General features: G+C 34.3%; 1 protein-coding gene across 2 annotated transcripts in view; it reads right to left on the reverse strand.

The window, feature by feature from the left end:
• The window catches only part of LOC111048057 (protein sidekick-like), a 273,765-nt gene that overhangs the window by 62,084 nt on the left and 190,220 nt on the right, over nt 1-21,461 (reverse strand). For both annotated transcript variants that reach the window (XM_039420460.1, XM_039420458.1), the window contains exon 3: nt 9,884-10,050. In XM_039420460.1, the coding sequence (XP_039276394.1) occupies nt 9,884-10,050 (167 nt within the window). The remainder of the gene's footprint in view (nt 1-9,883; nt 10,051-21,461) is intronic.

A 21,461-nucleotide genomic window follows, 5' to 3' on the forward strand; every position in this document is an offset into this window, starting at 1 on the left:
CTATTATGCTTGCCTGGAATTATCAAAAAACATTCTCCTTATGACATGTATGAGGGCCGAGATCCAATTCCCTATACTTACAATCAACATTTGAATGCATTCCAATTCATATTATGATGAGGGAGCTCAATAACAAGCACAAATTTTAATAATTTCATGATTCAGTCAAATTGTGGAAAAGGAGATTCCATTCTATTATCCTAAATCTCTCTTTCTTATCCAAATTAATATCTTATCTTGACTTAAATTCTCAAACTCTTGTCTATTTACTGAATCTTCAAAACTCAACTTAAAGTGAGTTGATAAAGTTCACTATTTCGGATAGAAACAGATGAAAACAGGATTGTGCTGTCAACAATATCGAGTTACAATATATTTGAATTCAGGATTGAAGGTATGACAATATTCCATAATGTTGAATTACAATATATTTGAATTCAGAATTGTAGGTATGACAATATTCGATAATATTGAACTATAATATTTGGATTCAGGAAGGATATGACAATATTCTTGAAAGCTGGAGTTATATTCAACCAGAAAAATAATAATACTCCTGGAATGATGTTTTAAGCTGGTTCCTAGAAGGTCAGGTATCACGGAGACGAGACGATGAAGAGAAAAGGTATGCAGCAGCATTATTAAACTTCTTCAAGAATGCCAGATTGAGCTTGGTGACGTTGGAAAAATATTTTTATTCTTTCGCACTTCGAATCTGAAGCATTCTTCCTCTTTTCATCTGCCCTTTCCTCTCAATTCATATTATCCTTCGACTTCTCCAGCTTATGATATCTCTTATGTACAAAAGACATCAATTCGCGAAATTCAAGATTGTACTAGCAATCTTTAATCCTCAATTTCGTTCATATTCCTTCTCAATTTCGCACCCATCCTTTTGTTTATCTTATGACATAATTATTCATCTCTGAAGATAATGGAGAGTACTCCATAAAATTTACAAGTTATAACAAATAAGATATAAGTGGTATAGGGAGGAGTTCTATTGGATACTCATGATCATACTACTCCACTTTCGTAAACATTCTTCATGAATCCACTAAAATAAGCTGTATAACCTTGACAATAATCATCGTCTTGTAAATTTTCCACTTATTCACTTGTTCTTGGAACAACAGAGAACCTATCGTGCTCACAATATTATTTGATAGTCCACTTGTGGGTTATTGTGATACTGCCTTGGGAGGGAGTTTTCGTTTAATATTTGCTTCCGATTAAAAACCGTTGAAAGCGTACACAAGTTAGGAAAGTGGAATGTAACCTAACAATAAGGTATTAAAATTTAACGATTGTTAATGTTTCTGACAGTATAAGTTGGAACAAGGATGCAGCATCGTTTGCAATCGCAGTTGAAAATCCTCCAGTTTTGAACTTTTGTATTGATGGAAAACCCGAATGGAATAATCATGGTAAGTAACATCAAAGAGAAAAAGTAAGGTGTATAGTACATTTCCTTGGGACGTCACTATGGAAAACTTGAATGATCCAAAACTATAGAACTGACATACGACATATACGATTATTGGATTTGATATTCCAGTGACATCATAATAGGGATTATTTGAAATTTAGCTGTTTTTATTTCTAGTGCCCCACGAGTTCCAATATTTAGGTCTTCAAATTTCGAATTGCAGTGATGAATTGAAATGGAAATAATGATGCTTCTCACATCATAATACCACTTGCATATATAATGAATAACAATAATAATGATATTGTTATCAACAATAACATTGATCACTGAATATTGATACTGTATACTTCTGACGTGATTCAACTCTCATCCCCCAATTTTATTTCTCTTCCTGAGAGTTTTCCTTCATCAGCAAGATGTAATATGAAGTTGAATAAAACATTTTCATACTAGAAAGTATAAATCTCACACATCAGAACGAGACTTCAATGTGACAGGAAGATTCAAATTTTCAAATAAGAATGCTCGGGGAAAATATTTTCCCCATCCATAAAGTTTGGAGAGGAATATAATATCTGCCATCCAGGAAAAGTGGAGAAGCTGGTCACTATAGCTTGAGAATGGAATGCATAACGCTGCAACAATCCGTACATTTTCCTTCTTCAGAACAGGTCCCCGTTTTTTCCTACGTTCAACTATTTACTGATCCAAAAGAATATAATGAGTTCGTTCATGTATTGTTCCTCCTTTCGACAAGTTAATGAGAGAATGGTTAGTGATATCCAAACACTTCCAGTCATAAATCTTACATATCAGAACGAGACCTCAATGAAATAACGAAATAGTCCCTGGATGGGTTTGGATAGCTTTCCAAAGAGTCTCATACTTTTACAAGGTATCTAGCTACTTTCCTTGCTCTAATACCTCAGGCTAGGGGAGTATTGCTTTCGTCTAATATTTGAGTTGGGAAATTTGGTACAGAGCTGTATTCGGTTTTTCTTGGAATTGACTTCAGATCAGAAAGTCATTCAATTCAAAAAGAGATTCCTCGATTCAAGGAATTTAGGAATTCAATCCTCCAACCAAGATCAATCAGGAACAATAACATCAAGAGTAAGTATGGAGGAAAATTCGAAATTAACTAAAGAACAGAATCTCTACAAATCTGGGATGGCGAACAATGTTCACTTCCATCATTGATCTAATTCCACTTATTCTATTCATTTTCCAAGGGATACAGGGATTCAGGTATCAGATAAGATACTTAATTGGGTATCAAATAAGATCTATCATCCATGATATATATTATTGACATTCTAGAAACTTTTGAAATAGAAATACACAGTTTAAAGGCTACAATAATACTCCTGAACACATCTGGATAATATTGATTAAAATGCTAAATTAAATATCAATATCATTTAGTATAGAAAAGTAGCATCAATTCCACTTATTCTATTCATTTTCCAAGGGATGAGAAATTTATGTATGAAATCAGATACTGAATTAGGTATCAAATGAGATTTATCATTCATGATATATATTGTTGACATTCTAGAGACTTTTGGAATAAAAATACACAGTTTCAAGACTACAATAATACTCCTAAGCACATCTGGATAATATTGATCGAATTGCTAAATAATCATTATTCATGATTACTTGTATGGTCCACTCTATTAACATTATTAATACATGAATTACCCTTTTCAATTAAAACATTTTAATATGAAAAACAAGTTGTTTGAATGTTTTAAAGCTTGAAATGCTTCAAATGGAAGGGTACTTCATGTTTTTATATTGTTTTTAATAATTTTAATGAAGTAGCCCAAACAAGAGTGGAATGATTTTATGATAATGAATATTTTCTTGTAGCAAATATATTGTTTTTAATAATCATTACCATACTCGTTTAGTACAGAGGAGTAGCATAAATGTCATTGTTGACGCCGTTTGAATTTAATGGAGTTTGGCGCCTGAGTAGTTAGGTTCAATCTTCCCCGTCTACTGGCGCACTCTAGTGCATAATTGTTCATTAGTTTGTCTTGTACTTTGCAAGTCAGTCGGTTCGCATAGCTGCCTCCGTTGACAGGATAGCTCGACTCCTTCGTTAATTTTGTATTTCTATCGGAAATTATTAATTGTAATTCCGTGTCTCCGATCGTAGGGAGTAACAATTGAATTTAAAGTACATGTGAGATATTGAGTATTTTTATATCGAAAGTAGTAGTCGATTAATACCTGGTGAAATTGATAAGCAGAATTCCATACATGATTCAACAACTCTCTGCAGTGCCTGGCTACATCACAAATCATCTGAGTCGAGTGATCTTATTTACATTTCTCTTTTCCTTAATTCTTTCTTTTTCCTTTTTACCACCCAAACCTATAGATAAAAATCACTCTGACTTACAGCATAGATCATCAGCCGAAGTAAGTTTTAATAATAGAGTTTTCCATTGCATCATGAATGGATTCATTAGTACTTTCCTGTCAGAATATATTGGAAATTAAATCGATTAAAATTACAGTCCACTTAATCCGAAATTTGTATAACTAGTCATGATTCACTTCAGAAGAAACGGATCAAAGTTGAGTTGGTCATGAAATGTTCAATCGATAGTCTAAAATTTCGTTGCAGATATTCAGTTACCAGTTCTAATTAAAAGTTAATTGTGCAGGTCCCACAGAACTACTCATAGGAATTCCATCAGAGGGCTTGAGGATCACTTTGTCAGTAATCCGACAAGTGAGAGAGAGGAACAGAGAAAGAGAGTGAGAGAGTGAGAAACACAGAGAGAGAGAGAGAGTGAGAGAGAGAGACATTACTGACAGGTGTTCAGTGGAGACAGTCGATAAGGCGTCGGGTAGGCCACACAGCCACACACCTAAGCCCGTGCAGCTGCCCTGACCGCACTTTGGTCAATTCAGGTCTCATTCAGGTCGGTCCAGGTCTCAGGTTGGCAATCGCTCAGGCGATGCTGCGGCTATTCTTTATCCCCTCAGCGGTGTAAGTCAGCTCACCGTTACAACCACCTCAAAAGCACGCACATGGGGCCACACCTCCACAGGCTAGCATTAGTGTTCTGCGGGTTGCATACATCGCCCCTGCCAACATTATGCTACTCCGGCTCTCTATGCTTGTCATCTCATAGCAGACTCATCCTCATATTATGCTGTCATGGTATTATTCAGTCTAGTCCTATTTCTCAGCATCGAACAATTTGTGTTAAGGTATTATACATGTAAACATGAATACTCCATAATAGATTCATGAATAGTAAATGGTTGATATAAAACTACTTCTAGTTTTAATGATTAATAAATAGTTTTAACACTCTAACCGATACATGGTCAGAACTGACATAAACCGAAACATCCGGTCTCACAGACCGGGTCTTGCTTAAAGTGTTATATTTGATATATTTTCTACTAAATATGAATTTAAATATTTTTCCATTGGTAAATTTCAATTATAGTAAAGTATAATATAGATTTCAGTTGCAAATTAAGTGATGGAAGAATAGAAAAAAAATTGGAAACATTGATAGGCCTATGTAATAAATGTATAATGTTGGATGTAAGAACACACACAATACAAAAGTCCGTGTAAAATAAACTATCAGTTACTACTCAGAACAACAATCATGGAGAAATATTTTATCAATATAGACTTTATAGCAAAACTGAGAGGTAATCATTGAAAATAATAATGTTTTTCATTGTTACCAAGAAAATTGTTTGAGCAAACGTTTTCAGCCTCCAGTTATTTTATTAGCAAGAAAAGTTAATAAATAACTATAGTGGTCGGAATCATCTATTTCGTCAAGTGAATGTTTATTTTGTGACACTTCATTGTGATGCATCCTATTGATACAAGTTCCAAAGGCAGGGGCTTGTATGGTTGATAACTCATCCATCGTCATCAATTTTCCTAAACCAACGTTTTCTAAATTAAAAAAATTAGCTTTCCAAATAAAACATGTCAATAAAACACTGAAATAATGAAGAGAACAACTTCAGAAAAAAATTGGATGCTCAAAATATCTGTTAGTCGAAACATCCGGTATTCTAGACCGGTAAAAAATGAACATTATCCGAAAGATCCGGTAGCTGAGACCGGTAGGTTTTCAATAGATTGATTTTTCTTGATAACCGTGAGTTGGGGTCTGACGAGCATTGTTGGAGAATGTTAAGGAATAGTGGGGGAGAAGGTATTAGAGTGGGCAGCCATTTTTGATTCACAATTTTGCCACTATAGAAAAAATAATTTTGCCTCTGGTCTCACAGACCGATGTTCCGGTTAAAGTGTTTTAATAAATAGACTGTGGCTTAGCTATTATTGGCTTGTAGTTCAATTATAGTGAGGTCCACGTTATAATGACAGTGGAGAAAGATAGGAGATCAACGTTGCCGATCCTCTGTCTTGTCAATGCCTTCTATAGGCGGTAGCTGATAAAGGTTTATTGATGTATAGAATATTAACTGTTCATTCTAGTTTAAAAAAATCAATTATATTCCATTTAGCAAGAAATTATATTTTTTAATAACTTCAAAATGAGTTTTCATAATCAAGATAAGGTATTTTGTTAATTGAATATTAATTCCACATTGTTAAAAGACGATTTTGTAACAGAGAAAAGCGAGAAAGAGATAGCGCTATCAGCTTTGTTGAATGATAGACAAGGATAGCAATACCATTGCTTATCAAACACTGACATTATAACGTGGACCTCACTATGGTAGCTTAAAGCTTGGCTAGTAGCTTATAGCTTAGCTAGTAACTAGTAGTAGCTGGAAGCGTAGCTAATAGTAGCGTGAACAATTATAGTGATGAATGAAAAAAAGAAAAATTGAATGAATCAACAGGGAATAGTTATTTGTGCAACTAGTGCGCAAAGTGACAGTTTGCTGCACCGAAAGAAACGTTTACGCCCGAGCCGTAGGCGAGGGCGGAATGGTTTCTTGAGTGCAGCAGAGGAACTTTGCGCACGTATTTCACATTAAGTTTTTCCTACAGTTACCATTGAATATGAAAAGTGGGTAATTATGGGTAAAATTGCCTGAAATGCATCAAATGTTTTTCTGTGTAATTTTATTATTGATAAAAACCTTAATCCTAAAATCCTAAAGTCCTCGTTGTCGTTAGTTATAATATATAATTAATAATTAGCGCGTTGTGCTTCGTTGCACCTCTGCTCACTATTAATAGCAGCCACAGCAGTCACTGTTACCAACTCCAATTTGATTTTGCTGCACTGTTGCTCCATATAACCTACTAAGTATTTTGCGTTGCCATGTTGCAAATCTGGAGTGCAGAAAAATTTTTTCCTACAGTTACGTTGAAAAGTGGCCATTGCTGCACTGATTACAGAACGCAAAGAATCACTTTTCCGCTCTCGTGCGGGAAAAATTTTTCTGCACTCCAGATTTGCAACATGGCAACGCAAAATACTTAGTAGGTTATATGGAGCAACAGTGCAGCAAAATCAAAATGAAGTTGGTAACAGTGACTGCTGTGGCTGCTATAGTGAGCAGAGGTGCAACCAAGCACAACGCGCTAATTATTACATTATATATTATAACCAACGACAACGAGGACTTTAGGATTTTAGGATTAAGGTTTTTATCAATAATAAAATTACACAGAAAAACATTTGATGGATTTCAGGCAATTTTACCCATAATTACCCACTTTTCATATTCAATGGTAACTGTAGGAAAAACTTAATGTGAAATACGTGCGCAAAGTTCCTCTGCTGCACTCAAGAAACCATTCCGCCCTCGCCTACGGCTCGGGCGTAAACGTTTCTTTCGGTGCAGCAAACTGTCACTTTGCGCACTAGTTGCACAAATAACTATTCCCGCACTAGAGCGGAAAAGTGATTCTTTGCGTTCTGTAATCAGTGCAGCAATGGCCACTTTTCAACGTAACTGTAGGAAAAAAGATTTGAACAATGAGGATTTTGTAATTATCATAATAAATAATTATAATCCATAGAGTAGAATGGAGCATAACACGTTGTATACACGTGTTACATTTACACATGAAGATGTGAAATTATAACATGGATTACATTTTTTATTTAAAACTTTTGGGAGTTATCTATTGAAATGGGCCATGGGAGAAAGGTCCATGATGTATTATTATTGAAGACATTTCTCTGTGATGACGCATTTTTGACACTGCTTAATGTAATTCTATTCTATTCAAGTTTTAGTCATGTAGTTACAATGATAGAGCAGCTCAAAGTACTGAGATTAGAACAGAACAGAGCATGTCTGTGTAAATATTGGCCACTCTTTCCCACAACAAGCCCTATTTGCGGCACTGTTACAAGCAGTATCCATGCAGAGGGCACATTGAACATGGTGTGGAAGCTCAATTGTACTTCCCACAATAGACAGAGCTAAAAGAGGGTTGGGGTGATAAGTAACAAGGTCTGTTCTAAATGGAGAGTTACCCGTTGTATCAAGTGATGGAATAGTGTAGTTGCTTGATTCACTCAATTGTAACGGGGGAAAAGATTGAGTATGTAGCTTTGAATCCAGGTCAATCCAAATGTAAACTACAGAATCAGTTCTAGTACTTATGTACTTAAAGAGCAGAAATACAGCTACCCACTATTATCATTTAATGTTGTCTAAACAGTATACTGCACTCTATTTTGATTTTAAATTATTCATTGAGAAAATAATATATGTTAAATTATATTTCAATTCATAATCTTTCATTGAATTTAATTTATACAAAATCACATATATCCAAAATCTATGTGAATACGTAATTTTATAAATGTATTTTGTTGAAGTAAAGTCGACAAGGGTCTGGCTTATCATGAAAGGTCAATGGTGAATTTATACTATCATAATTCCAATCCATCACTATTTGCTTTTTTGAAGCGGAAGTTTTTCTGTTATTTCGATTATTATGGAATCAATCACTCGTGTATTAATCACACCATTGATAAAAATGAAATGTTCGAAAAGCATAATCCCCAATTCTCTCGAAGATGTATTCCAAATAACCGACGAGTTTTCTACACACATTTGTTGTCTGAGGATTTTGCTCACATGGACTGTGCTTGTGCTTGGATAATAATACAGATTGATTTATTCAGAATTTTATATTGTCTCCTCACCAGAAGTTCTGTGAACAGTAGACCTCACGCACTTTTCTCATCCACAAGTATCTGATGTCACCTGTTCTAGTTGATTGAGTTGAATCACAATAAATTCACAGTTGAATCATACTTTACTCTTGAAAACTGTTATTTGTTTTCTCCAATTTCGAAAACCCACTTATGTTAATAAACTCAGTTCACGTTTGAATTCTTTCCACATGATAATTCATTCAGTTCCGTGATAATCTTTTCATCTGATAAAAATATTTCTCAACTTTTTTAAAATTAATGTTTTCAATCAAGAATATTTTAATTTCTTCAGCATTATTTAGTTCATTCAATATTTTTTTATTTTATTCTCAATCACCTATCTTATTGGTTTTTCAATGTATTTTCATAGTTTTCATGAAGTTTCACAAGATTGATAGTTTCTTCAATGACGATGCGACAATTTGAGCGCAGATTATGGAGGACTCGTGGACAATACAGGAGTTGTACATAAGCCGTGGTTCACATTTGTTAGTTTCTCATTCAACTGTAGGTTAACCCTTATAAATTGATAGTGAATTCTAATATTTATTCATTTTTTGAAAATATATTCGTATTATTGTAATTTATGAGCAACTCCACTGTTTGTATTACTTCATCAACCGTGGTTTACATTTATTTGATAGGCTCTCGTCAACTGTAAGTTAACCGTTATAACTTGGTATTGAACTGTGGTATTCATTTAATTTAACCGTAGTTTACATTTAATTGCTCCTCACTCAACTGTGATCCAACCCTTATAACTCAATATTGAACTGTAATATTCATTCAATTAATTAAAAATGGATTCATATTATTGTAATTTAAGAGCAACATCGCTGTTCGTACTACTTCATCAACCGTGGCCTAAATTTATTTGATAGCTTCTCATTCAAATGTATGTTAACCTTTATAACTTGAACTGATACTTCAAGTGAACTGGAATTGAACTTTAGTATTCATTCACTTAATTAAAAAATTTACATTCATTTGATAGCTTCTGATTCATAAGTAGGTTAAACTTTATAATTTGAACTGACACTTTAGAAATGAACTGAAATTGAACTGTAGTATTCTTTCACTTAATCAAATAATGGATTATCGCTACTGCAGTTTATGAGCAAAATCACTCTTAATGGAGTATGTAGTTCTACTTGCTGTTGATGTAGTCCCAGTTGTAATAAAATAGTTGTACTTGGTGGATAAAATATGTTCATTATATAGATATGAGTAGAAACATTTATCAGAGTAGTGAACTATTCTGACATGCATGATATAGTGTGTGTGTGTGTGCACTTACGGTCTTATTGCCTAGATTGCGTACACGACAACTAAGGTAGGCCGACTTGCCGACGAGGGCAGTGACGTTGCGAGGCGTGAGGGGGTCGAAGTAGGGTGTCAGCCGATCGGGGGTTGGTGTGGCCGAGTCAACCGAGTTGCCTCCTGCCTGACTCACGTACGCTGATCCTGTAAAACAAATCATAAATCATTAATTAACAAATCATTTTGCCTGTTTTGAATTGTAAATTGAGTGTGTAACTGAAAAATGTTGAAGTGAGACATAACCCAGATACATTTGGACTGTTGTATAAATTAGAATTGCGTGAGCATTTGGTATCTTTCTGTAAGTTGTGTGATTCTGAATGATTGAATAAATAAATAATCAGCTATCAATAGGGCTAGACACAGAAATCACAGCTTCCTAGAATCATTCAGATGACAATCACAGTGAAAACGCAATAAAATGTATCTTGATCGATGTATTCGATAGTTTATTGCTCGTTCGAATTCTATCATTTACTATATCTTATCAGGATCACAGAAAAGAGAAACTTAATGAGAATAGATTCAAGCGCTACGCACGTGAGTGCTAGTTTTCAATAACTTTTATTTAAAAACTTTACTGAAGTGTCGTCAAAAATATTTCAAAAACAAATTATCGACTAGCAGTTCGTTATGGGAAGTGAAATAGATGAGAAAAGAGAAACGTTCCGGTAAAATTTGCTCATTACTCCGAGTGAGGATCATGAATGGAAAGATAATACAAAATGTTACTCGAATAGGTGATATAACGAATCGTCCGTAGAACAGGAACAGGCTTTGATAGCTTTTAAATTCAGTGCTCTCGAATGACACGTGAACTGTCAACCATTCTCATCCACCATAATCATTCTCATCATCTCCATTTATAGAATCTCTTGGAACTGCAAATTATTCATGAAATCATTCTGATATTGAACATTTAGGGCACTCATATTATGGAAATCATTTTTAGAGAAATGAACATTGCGAGTGCGAGGTTCACTACAAACACATATCTATATCTATAAAAGTCCCGACAGACTGAAATCACACCACAGCCCAAATTACTGAGCCTAAAAACTTGAAATTTTTCACACTTGTTTATGGTAGCCTGAAGACATTCACTAAGAAAGGATTTTCAAAAGGTTGCTTTGTATTTGGGGTAATTTTGTACTTTTCGACCGCTCATTGCACACCAAAGTCATGAGGAGCTTTTTTGTTCAGCTACGAGAAAAACTAAGATCTATGCGAGAAAATTCCGACCAGAAGCACAGGGGGTCCAGGAGAGGTCATTTTTTGAAAATTTTCATGTAAAATCACACTACAGCCTGAATTACTTGGCCTACAGACTTAAAATTTTGCACAAATATTCTTCGAAGCGCACTAAGAACGGATTTTGAGATATTTTGCCTCTAAGGGTTTCAAAGGATTAAAAAAGATCTCATTAAGTTAGCTTATGAACATTTTAAGGTAAACGCAATATGAAACTGATATAATTGAAATAATAGAATATTGATTGATAGAATAGATTGACCCTCATAGAATGTATAGTATTCCTGGTGATGGAGCCTGTCTTTTTTCAGCGTTAACTAAATAATAATAAAGCTTTATTTACATTTCACAGCTCAAACAGAATCCTTTCTAAATGCAGGTAGAATGATGAGGTTGACAACTTCCAGTTCTGTTGTTTCAACTGTGCCGGGCACTGTCTTTAATTCAGGCCTTTTCCCAAGTTATAATAGTAAATTTAATACGCAATAGACTAGAGCCATTATTGTAAGTGAGTTAGCGAAATAAATTATTTTCTCTCTCTATTATGAACGGCCATGACTTCGAGTTTCCCATGATAGACATTTAAAAATTGTGGCTCCGAGTCGTCGAGGAATGTAGATTATGGAATTATCTCTAAAACTTAGCCTTCTTGTCGCGACATAAAATGCGATAAGTTGGAAAACAGCAAGCATTGAAATTATAACAAACTACCGATTTTGCAGTTACTATTTGGTCCAAAGGCTGTAGAAGCCACGCGACGATTGGTCAAATTGATTCCATTCGCCCAATAGGAGACCTGTTTCTAAATACAGTAGTGGGGATTCCCCAGTCGAGAGACCAGATTACGTTCCGGAGGACACTTTTTGCTAGGAGCACTACGAGAGTAAAGATGTAGTCACTATGTTTCGCCCTTTTTGGGCAGGTTTATAAGTTTATTTCAGTAGTTAATGTAGGAGCTAGTTTTATTTTTTATTAATGTTTAAATTTACTAGTAGTGCCATGTCCTGAAAGGTTTAATTGTGTTTCTTCATCATGTACGAATAATTGTTTCTTCAAATAACCGCTAAGGTACGTAAACTAAGGTTAAAATATAATTTAGGGAAATTAATTAAGTGAAACTTCAATCAAAAGATTTTATCAACAAAGCCTGTTATTTTTCAAGTTAATAATATTGATTGAGAATAATCCTTTTGATTTTATTAGTGATGGAAGATACTTATAATTTTTTTCTACTGAAGTATAGAAAGTTTTCAGTTACGTTATATTTGAGTTATTGTTCCTGGAGATATATTATCGTAGAGTATTGCTGAAAGTCAGGAAGATAGCCTTTAAATTGGAATAAAACTTTTAAGATTATGTTCATATTGAGTTTATGACATTTTTTAATTTATATTTTTCAGACTCTGTTTTCTTATGTCATTAAGGCTGTCGAATGATTTAGTAAATTTTTTATGATAGAAATCTTAATAGACGAAGAAGAAAGTTTTTCTTTTCCAGGAAATTAATATTAATGAATGTTCAAATTTTAATACAATTTAAATTACTTTCTATGTGTTTACTAATTTTATTTAATTAAAGGTAAAAATTCCACAAGATGAATCTTATAAGGCAAACATTATCTTTCCTTAAAGTGAAATTTTCAATATTTTTTCTTTTATTGTGTTATAAAGTGTCTTGTTTTATTAGGTGATAAATTCATAATTTCAGTTGATACTAGTTTTTGGACTTGTATTTGTAGGTAAATCAAATCATAAACTCTGGAATGTTCATTTTTAATTAAGGTTCTGAGCAGTTTTGGGCGAATGCCCGTTATTTACACTTGGATTGCGTCCTATAGTTCATAAATAATAAATAAAATAAATGTTGGCTGGCGCACAAGTTTCCAACAATACTAGCCGAGCTACTATATGAAAAATTATATTTGATTGCGCAAACCAAACGAAAAATATCATATAAGTTAGCATCATTTCAATTTGAATTATTTGTGAAGAAAGATCCATTAATTCTGATAAAAAGAATCAGTAGTTTAAAGATAAAAATCTATATAAAATGAGGATTCAAAGAATGAGAGAATTTAATTAATTGTAATCAATAGATAACTCCTGTTTTAGCTTTTGATGAATTGTAGGAAGAGTTAGAAATTAATGCTGTAATACATTTATTTACAGCGGTTCATGTGTGTCCCCAAACCAACTTCTTGTACTACCACCCCTTTGGTTCCGCAACTTTATGTAAAACCGCTTCAAGACACCCGTTCAGACGACAGGTCTAGGGACGTAAGAGGACGTCGCCGTCAAGCCAAATTCAACCGGTAAAAGCTCACCGCCAAAAACAAGGTACTGTAACCCCGACGATAAAGCAACGTACAAACCAACGAAAGTGCAGTGTAGTGAAACAAAGGTTCATTCGAGAATGTCAATAAAAAGTGGGGATTCAAAATTATTATGAAATGAGTTATATGGGTTACTATCGACGAAATTTGGGTTCAACGGGTTTTTTCTTTCTTGAGTAATTTCATGTTGAAATTGATTGGTTATTTTATGACTGATCTTGTTTGGTTTTGTGACGTATTGCTATCTAAACGGGGATAGTAATGCGCCCCCGAATCAGATGAAGAATGTCAACAAAGTAACATGATATTGTTGTTTCTGTTGTTCGGTTTTAGCTGCCAATGTTTATTGAAGCTGTTTGTATTTTTCTATTATTTCAAATTGTAGTGTTATTCTATAGTATAAACCTATTAAATCAGGCATGGCAAGATTAATTGAAGTTTTCTTGACTCTAGCCCGTTCACCTGCATGAATTAGGTATAGACTCAGGTATTTTCTAGATGTGTCGGCCTATTTCTAAATTCTAAATTTTATTCAAAATTGTCTCCTTTATCATCTTTAAAAAAGTGCAGGCACACAACTCTTTTTCAAATCACTCTCAAAAAGTACATGTACATATTATTGTGTTTGAGACACCTCTGGCGCTATCATAGTTTCACCACTATTCTGTTCTACAGCTTCCTATCTCTTGCAGTCGCTAACTATATCTATAATAAAGTAAAGAACTGGATTATATACATACGGGATAGGAAAATTATGTTTGACGCATCATCACGTCTGAACTACTGGACTGATTAACTTCAAATTTTGCATATAAATTCTTAATAACCAAGGATGGTTAAAGGCCTATTTCAATTCATCAAAATTTCATTACGTCAAGTTTTCATCCTGTCAAGGTTTAAAATAGACCCTTGCGGAGCACGGGTTCCCGCTAGTCATGGCATATAGTTAAAATCTAAAAGTGAAATCCAGGGTTATTTACTACAAGGCAATATAGACTATAAGGAAGAATAGGCATGGGAAAGTCTGCCGGCTTTAAGCACTTGGTTTTAGAAAAAACAAGTTTAACAGAAGAAAGAAATTCGACAAAGCTCATGATGAGCTGAAAATGAACAGAGTTTTTTCAACTCTCATGAATGGGTTCGGAATTATCACTTCTCACAGACTGTGTTTCTCAGTTATGCAGATATGATATTCATCACTGAGCAGAATAGAGAAGAAAATTGCAAAATCCGAGTCCCAGTCATTTTGAAACAGGACTTCATTAAGACTGTGTGCAAATAAATAATTCAAAATTGCCCTCATTTTGTTGCTGAAAAATATAAAGCTCTAGATTTTTGGAAAGCGAAATACTCTTCTTCTCGACATTAGAATTGGACGAAAAACCTTAATGGATCATCGACCGTTCTTTCGCGACTTTCGGAAATTAAAAAGCTCGAGCTGCAAACTCGAGTTAATGATATTCGCCTCACAGTTTGATGAGCTCTTTCTAACTGATAAGATTTTGGCTTGGAAGTTGTTCCATCCTCTGTTTGAGGGCAATATTACATTCAATTATTTTTATTACGTTTTTGAGTGAGCAGAAAATGACCTCAAGATAAGATTTCAAGTTATAACGCTTTTGAAATTATCTCCTATCAGCACTTTTCTATCATAAGGATTAGAATTTTTTATACATAATATATTGTAATAGCTTTTTCTTAGTCCTATAGGAGGATATTGAAATAGTTATCATCATTAAAACTATTAATCCAAAGTTAATGCGAAACATTTACTCGTCATTCAATAGTCTTATGCCTGAATAATGGCCTAATGAAATAAAATAATTGAACAGCCCAAATTATGGTTGTTGCATGGCTCATCGCAACACATTCTCAATATTTTTTCGAAAATTTCAAATTTTATAGTATATTTCGCACCTAGGGCCGAAAATGAGACTTTTCCGGCTCGAAATCGGTTTTCAAGGCCGAGGCCGTAGGCCGAGGACTAGAAAAGATTGAGAGCCGGGAAAACATTTTTGCCCGTGGTGGGAACGCTATTTTTCGCCACACAGAAAAATAAACAATATATATATGAGAATAATTGTTTATTAAGCATTTCCGAAAGCAAAAGTGGAAAGTCATAGCTCTAGCAAATCTGAGGTAATCTGGATATCGAAGTATTTTTATTTTTTATTCTGATTTGTCTAAATAACCTGAAGGTTATGTTAAATCATGTGGGAGGTTGAGTTTATACTTTTTTATTCTTTCAAATGACAATAAGATGATATTATTATGAATGTTTCAATTATCGAATAATAAACTCAAATTATGAAAAGTTTTTTGATCAACTGTTTCAGCACACTTGAAATTTAGCGACCGGAAAGAAACCTGTTCTGACGTCAGACGAGAGTCGTCTGCAAACAATGTCTTTCAGATCTACTTAGGGACTGGAAAACTGCTGCTTTCTGTGAAGTGTGGCGAAAAATTATTTACTTGTATATCTTCAATTCCAGCGTAAGCGTGGTTTATTCACCGCTTACAAAAAGTCCGTTATACAGATAGGTACGTGAACAAAGAGAATGAACAAGGAACAAAGAATGAACAAGAAACAGGGAATGAACTAGGAACAATGAATGAACAAGAAACAACTTGAACTAGTATCTAATGAGCAAGGGTTTTTTTAGAATTACTTCACACTCTGTAGATGAACCTCAAAAAAACATTTTTTCCCTTAAATCCACTGATAAAATCAGAAAAGTGAGAGACATATCCTCTTTTTCCTATTCCTAAGATCGATAATACTGTATTATTTGTTGAAGCTCAAACAGAGATTGGAATTGGAAATCATAGGATGGAAGCTGGTTGAATCGATGTGATTAATCCGCCACGGGCGATTCCCATTTCACAGTCAATTACTATTGTAGTTTGGTCGTTCAGTACCTACAACATGAGTATCGTATCAATCCCGAGCAGATGTGAGTTTTATTTATGGGGATGATACGGGTCACAATCCATCCATCAATCGACATCCCATTTCCCAACCATGCTTTCAATTTCAATCGGTAACTGATTGCCATTCAGCTTTGCAATAATCATTATCTACCACTATGATAATTTATTATTGGCGAAAACATTAAATGTAACACACAGTGGGAGTATTAAACACTTTCCAGCTGAGTTATTGTGACAAGACTGGAAAGGTTTGTAGAAAGACTTTTCTTGTAATTATTGATTCACAGTAAGTTTTCACAGGTAATGAGCCAGATGAATGTTATCCATAATACAGTTATACTAGAGAACTTTCAATTCACAATAATTAGTGAATGTCAAATTGGTGAAGACATATCTCTCGATTATATCAATTCGATCATATCGATCATATTCGATTATATCAGGCTTCGATGTTGTTTCGTGGTATGAATTGGTGATAGCACACTGCATGATATCTCCATGATAATTCAAAACGATTTTTAATTGGATAGAATCCTAAATTATAATATTTGGTGCGGTAACAGAAGTGTAACCTCTATTGCTTAAATCAATTTGAATAAATTGTGAATTGAGTATCCTGGAGTCAACCAAGGAGAATATGGTCCTTTCCCTGATGCCAAATCTAGTCCGTGATCAATTTTTAAGACTGTATCACTGATAATATTCATACAAGCATGAGAGACATTTCTAAGCTATGATGGAATGCTGATAGCAATGATCACACACTGAAATGGTTTCTTGAGTGCAGCAGAGGAACTTTGCGCACGTATTTCACATTAAGTTTTTCCTACAGTTACCATTGAATATGAAAAGTGGGTAATTATGGGTAAAATTGCCTGAAATGCATCAAATGTTTTTCTGTGTAATTTTATTATTGATAAAAACCTTAATCCTAAAATCCTTAAGTCCTCGTTGTCGTTGGTTATAATATATAATAGTAATAATTAGCGCGTTGTGCTTCGTTGCACCTCTGCTCACTATAGCAGCCACAGCAGTCACTGTTACCAACTTCATTTTCATTTTGCTGCACTGTTGCTCCATATAACCTTCTAAGTATTTTTCGTTGCCATGTTGCAAATCTGGAGTGCAGAAAAATTTTTCCCGCACTAGAGCGGAAAAGTGATTCTTTGCGTTCTGTAATCAGTGCAGCAATGGCCACTTTTCAACGTAACTGTAGGAAAAATAAATTTATATTATTTCAAACAAATATAGTGGCATTGACAACATTAACTCAGTTATAGAGAAATACCTCAATATCTCCTCCCATACAGTCAGATTCTCATATAGTGATGGAGTGATGGTCATTTTCGAAATTTTCTCTGATACTGCTTTATCAAGACGACTATCAATATTAGTCAATGGTTATCGCCCACAAGATGTATACACATAATATGTACACATGATGTACGGTACCACAAAATATTTTCCCAATGTAATTGAGCAGCTGTTAGTGTAGAATGATTGATTGATTGATTGATTGAGTACTTTATTTATGTAGATTACAATATATATTGGCTTAAACACTCATATACAATAGCTTACAATTCAGCAAAATTATAGATGAATTTACATAATATAGACTAAGAAAATAATTATTGAACTGTATATGATATGAAAAAGTAATTTGTAATATAATAACTAGTAGTGTGAAAAGGTAGGTTAATCGCCACCAACTCAGTTGATCCATCAACTCATTTGATGGATCTATCATTCCACCAGTACTTCAAGGTAGGTTCTAGGACATCAAGTGAAGGTAGGTTCTAGGACATCAAGTGAATTGATAGTTCACTTCACTTGTGAACTAGATGTCCTAGAACCTACCTTCACTTGATGTCCTAGAACCTACCTTGAAGTACTGGTGGAATGATAGATCCATCAAATGAGTTGATAGTACTCCTGAGTTGATGGATCAACTGAGTTGGTGGCGATTAACCTACCTTTCTACACTACTATAACTATTGATGATTATATTGTTATGCATCTACATAAATTGGCGGAGCTTTGGACATATCAATGTTCATTCTTTGGAAAGAATATTAAAAATATCCTCCCCACTAACTCTCCGCCAAAACCTCATAGAAAACCTGCATGGAATGCAGAGAATGCTGCAGGAAACAACCAATACAGGACCGAATCGTCATTAATGTATTCTCACTACGTTCGTATGAAGCGAGTTGTACTTCATAGTACGATCAATAGATGCAACGAAAACTGTCGGACTCTGTTCTGATGGCTCATGGAACTGTTCCCTAGCCAGCTACCCCCACGAAATGTATGCAGTACCCTTCTGGGATGGCCACAGTGGATGAATGTTCCATGAGTTAGGATCCATGTCGGTCAAATTCGTCGAATCCGTTGATTGACCAACCACCAAATTAGTCGACTAAGAAACATACATCATTCACAACTGCTATTCTATTTGAACGTTATTTTCTTTATATTTGAAATAATGAAAATGTAAATGAATAATAATGGAAATGAAATTTCTTCTTAGATTATATTAGTTATTCTTTGAGATATCCATGGAAATCGAATATTTTCTTGGAACCTTGAATTATTAGATCCAAAATTGGATTATTGGAATTGAATTAATTCTATCGTCCAGGAAAACACAACAAAAATATATTGAAATTACTGAATATCATCAGTTTTCACGATGTGAAATACTCTTGTAAACTATTTTTGGGATCATTTGATTGGAAAGCATGATTTTCCGAAAATAAGTCAAAACAGGATCCCTCAAGCTGGAGAACTATGACATTGAATTTTTTTGGGAAAAATGTATGAAAAACTTTTATTTTTAAAGTAATAATTATGTAACCGAGAATGGCTGGATGTACTACTCAATTGAGACAATTTGACTAAAAAAATCAGTTTTTATTCAATCGAAACATTAGAGTTGAGACATGAGTGAGTCTTGGTTTTGATTCAATAAACCTTGATTCAGTGCTCTTTTTGCGTAAGAATCATGTTTGATAAGCACATTAATTGAAAACTTCTCATAGGTGGAGAATCATCCGATATTTTTCCCATTGCTCGACCTCATTTGACTCGATTAATACGAGACCAGAATCAATCATCAATAAATTTCTGAATGAGAGGATCTACAGAGTATACTATGACTCGCATATTTTTATTCTATCAACTGATTTGGAGGAAGGGTAATTTATTCCAAATCGATCTATCAGAGAAATATACAAGATTCTAAAAAGAACAAAAACATTAAGAGATAATAGGATTCATATGCTTGGTTTGGTTTGCTTTATCTATCAATTTTAATCCTTATCAGCACAACGGTGTGATCAACTGATTATAATATTATATGAGCTACAGTCCCAGAGATATTACTTTTAATATGAAAATGGTGAACCAGTTTCTCCTACCAAAGTTTGTAGTACGAACAGAGTGGAGGAGAGGAGTAAGCTTGCTGCACACAAGTGGATGCTGAGACAAAAGTAGGTACAATGTGCTGTTAGGTAGTGGGAGTGTTAAGTGAAGGAAAGAGTATCGGACCTCTTCGTCTTCGAGTGACAGCCGTGTTAGAATATAATACAGTTGTTTGTGTTAAAAGTAATATCTCTCGGACTATAATACCATTATTACTGCCAATACCCACTCATATCATCATATAGATTATGATATATGCAGCCCACTCGAGCACAGATCGAAAAATTTCTAATATCACGCAATTTATCATGTATTGCGAAATGGATGCATGCATTGAAGCATTTTAATAATATTCTACACATATTCTACATATTATCGTTGGGTGTAAGTTGAGATTCGGCTCGCGAAATGGTAATACATACAGCACAATAATGTGTAACATGAATGGGACAAGCATAGCATTGGGAGAAGGCAGAGTTCTGGATTGGAAATAGAAAAAGTCGGTGCGCGTTTCTTGGCGTTAAAAGCTTTCTGTTGTGACTTGGGCATGCATGGCTCACTGGCTCAAAGCGCCTGCCGAGTCCATTGAATCTATTATTGAATGTTAGCCCTCTGCTCTGCTACAAGCAGGCTGTATGTTACAGTTGTTGTCAAGACCTATTCTGAATCATACCATTCAATAAGGGATGACATTTCTTGCTTCAATAGAAATCCAGGGGACCTGTATTACACATTACTAGTACAACATAATACTCACAAGAATTAAGTAAATTGTAGCAACATCCCGTTCCACTGTCCCACTGTAAAGTTTATATGTTTTACACTTGATAATTTGTAAGTTTACCTACAGTGAGGTCCACGTTATGATATCAGTATTAAATTTGATCAACATTGGTGTTGCTATGCCTGTCTATCTTTTGACAAAGCAGTTAGTTCTGTCCTTTTCTAGCTCCGCAACGTTGCCAGATCGTTCTCTAACAATGTAGAAATATTAAAAATATTAAAAATAATTAAATAATTAATAATGAAAAATATTGCATCAACAAAATTTTTGAAAATTGATTATTGAATATTCGAAAAATATATTTTCTTGACGAATAAAATACTAGAGAGTTTCCCGGGCTGGAGAAGTCGCTCATGTCCATTGTACTGATTTTCAAATCCAAAAATTGTGATTATATGTGTATCAATGGAACTTTATAGGTTACTCTGTATGGGTGATAAGTCAATTTTTGGAAAACGATACTCAAGTATATCCTTCCCATCAACACTCTACTTGAAAAGAGAGAGGTTGAGTGTGTGTAGAAGAGGATAGGAATGGTAGACAATGCCAAAATCATGGCGTAAGAATAACGGGCCAATTGCAGCAAGCCACGCCTTTCAGCTGCTTTACTCTCTTGTAATTGGTGGATTGGAACGCCTACTGGTGTAGTTCTCAATTCTGCAAATAGGTGGCACCAGCTATTGACACATGTTAGTACAGTTCATAACATTTCTGAGTCTACTATTAAGCTTCATTAAACTATTAAGACCCCCAATATTAGTAGATTATTATAATGATGTTATTGAATCACTCTATCAAATTCTTCCTTTACTTACATGTTTCTCATAACAA

This window comes from Nilaparvata lugens, chromosome 2 (genome assembly GCF_014356525.2).
Source record: "Nilaparvata lugens isolate BPH chromosome 2, ASM1435652v1, whole genome shotgun sequence".
Classification (NCBI taxonomy): Eukaryota; Metazoa; Arthropoda; class Insecta; order Hemiptera; family Delphacidae; genus Nilaparvata; species Nilaparvata lugens.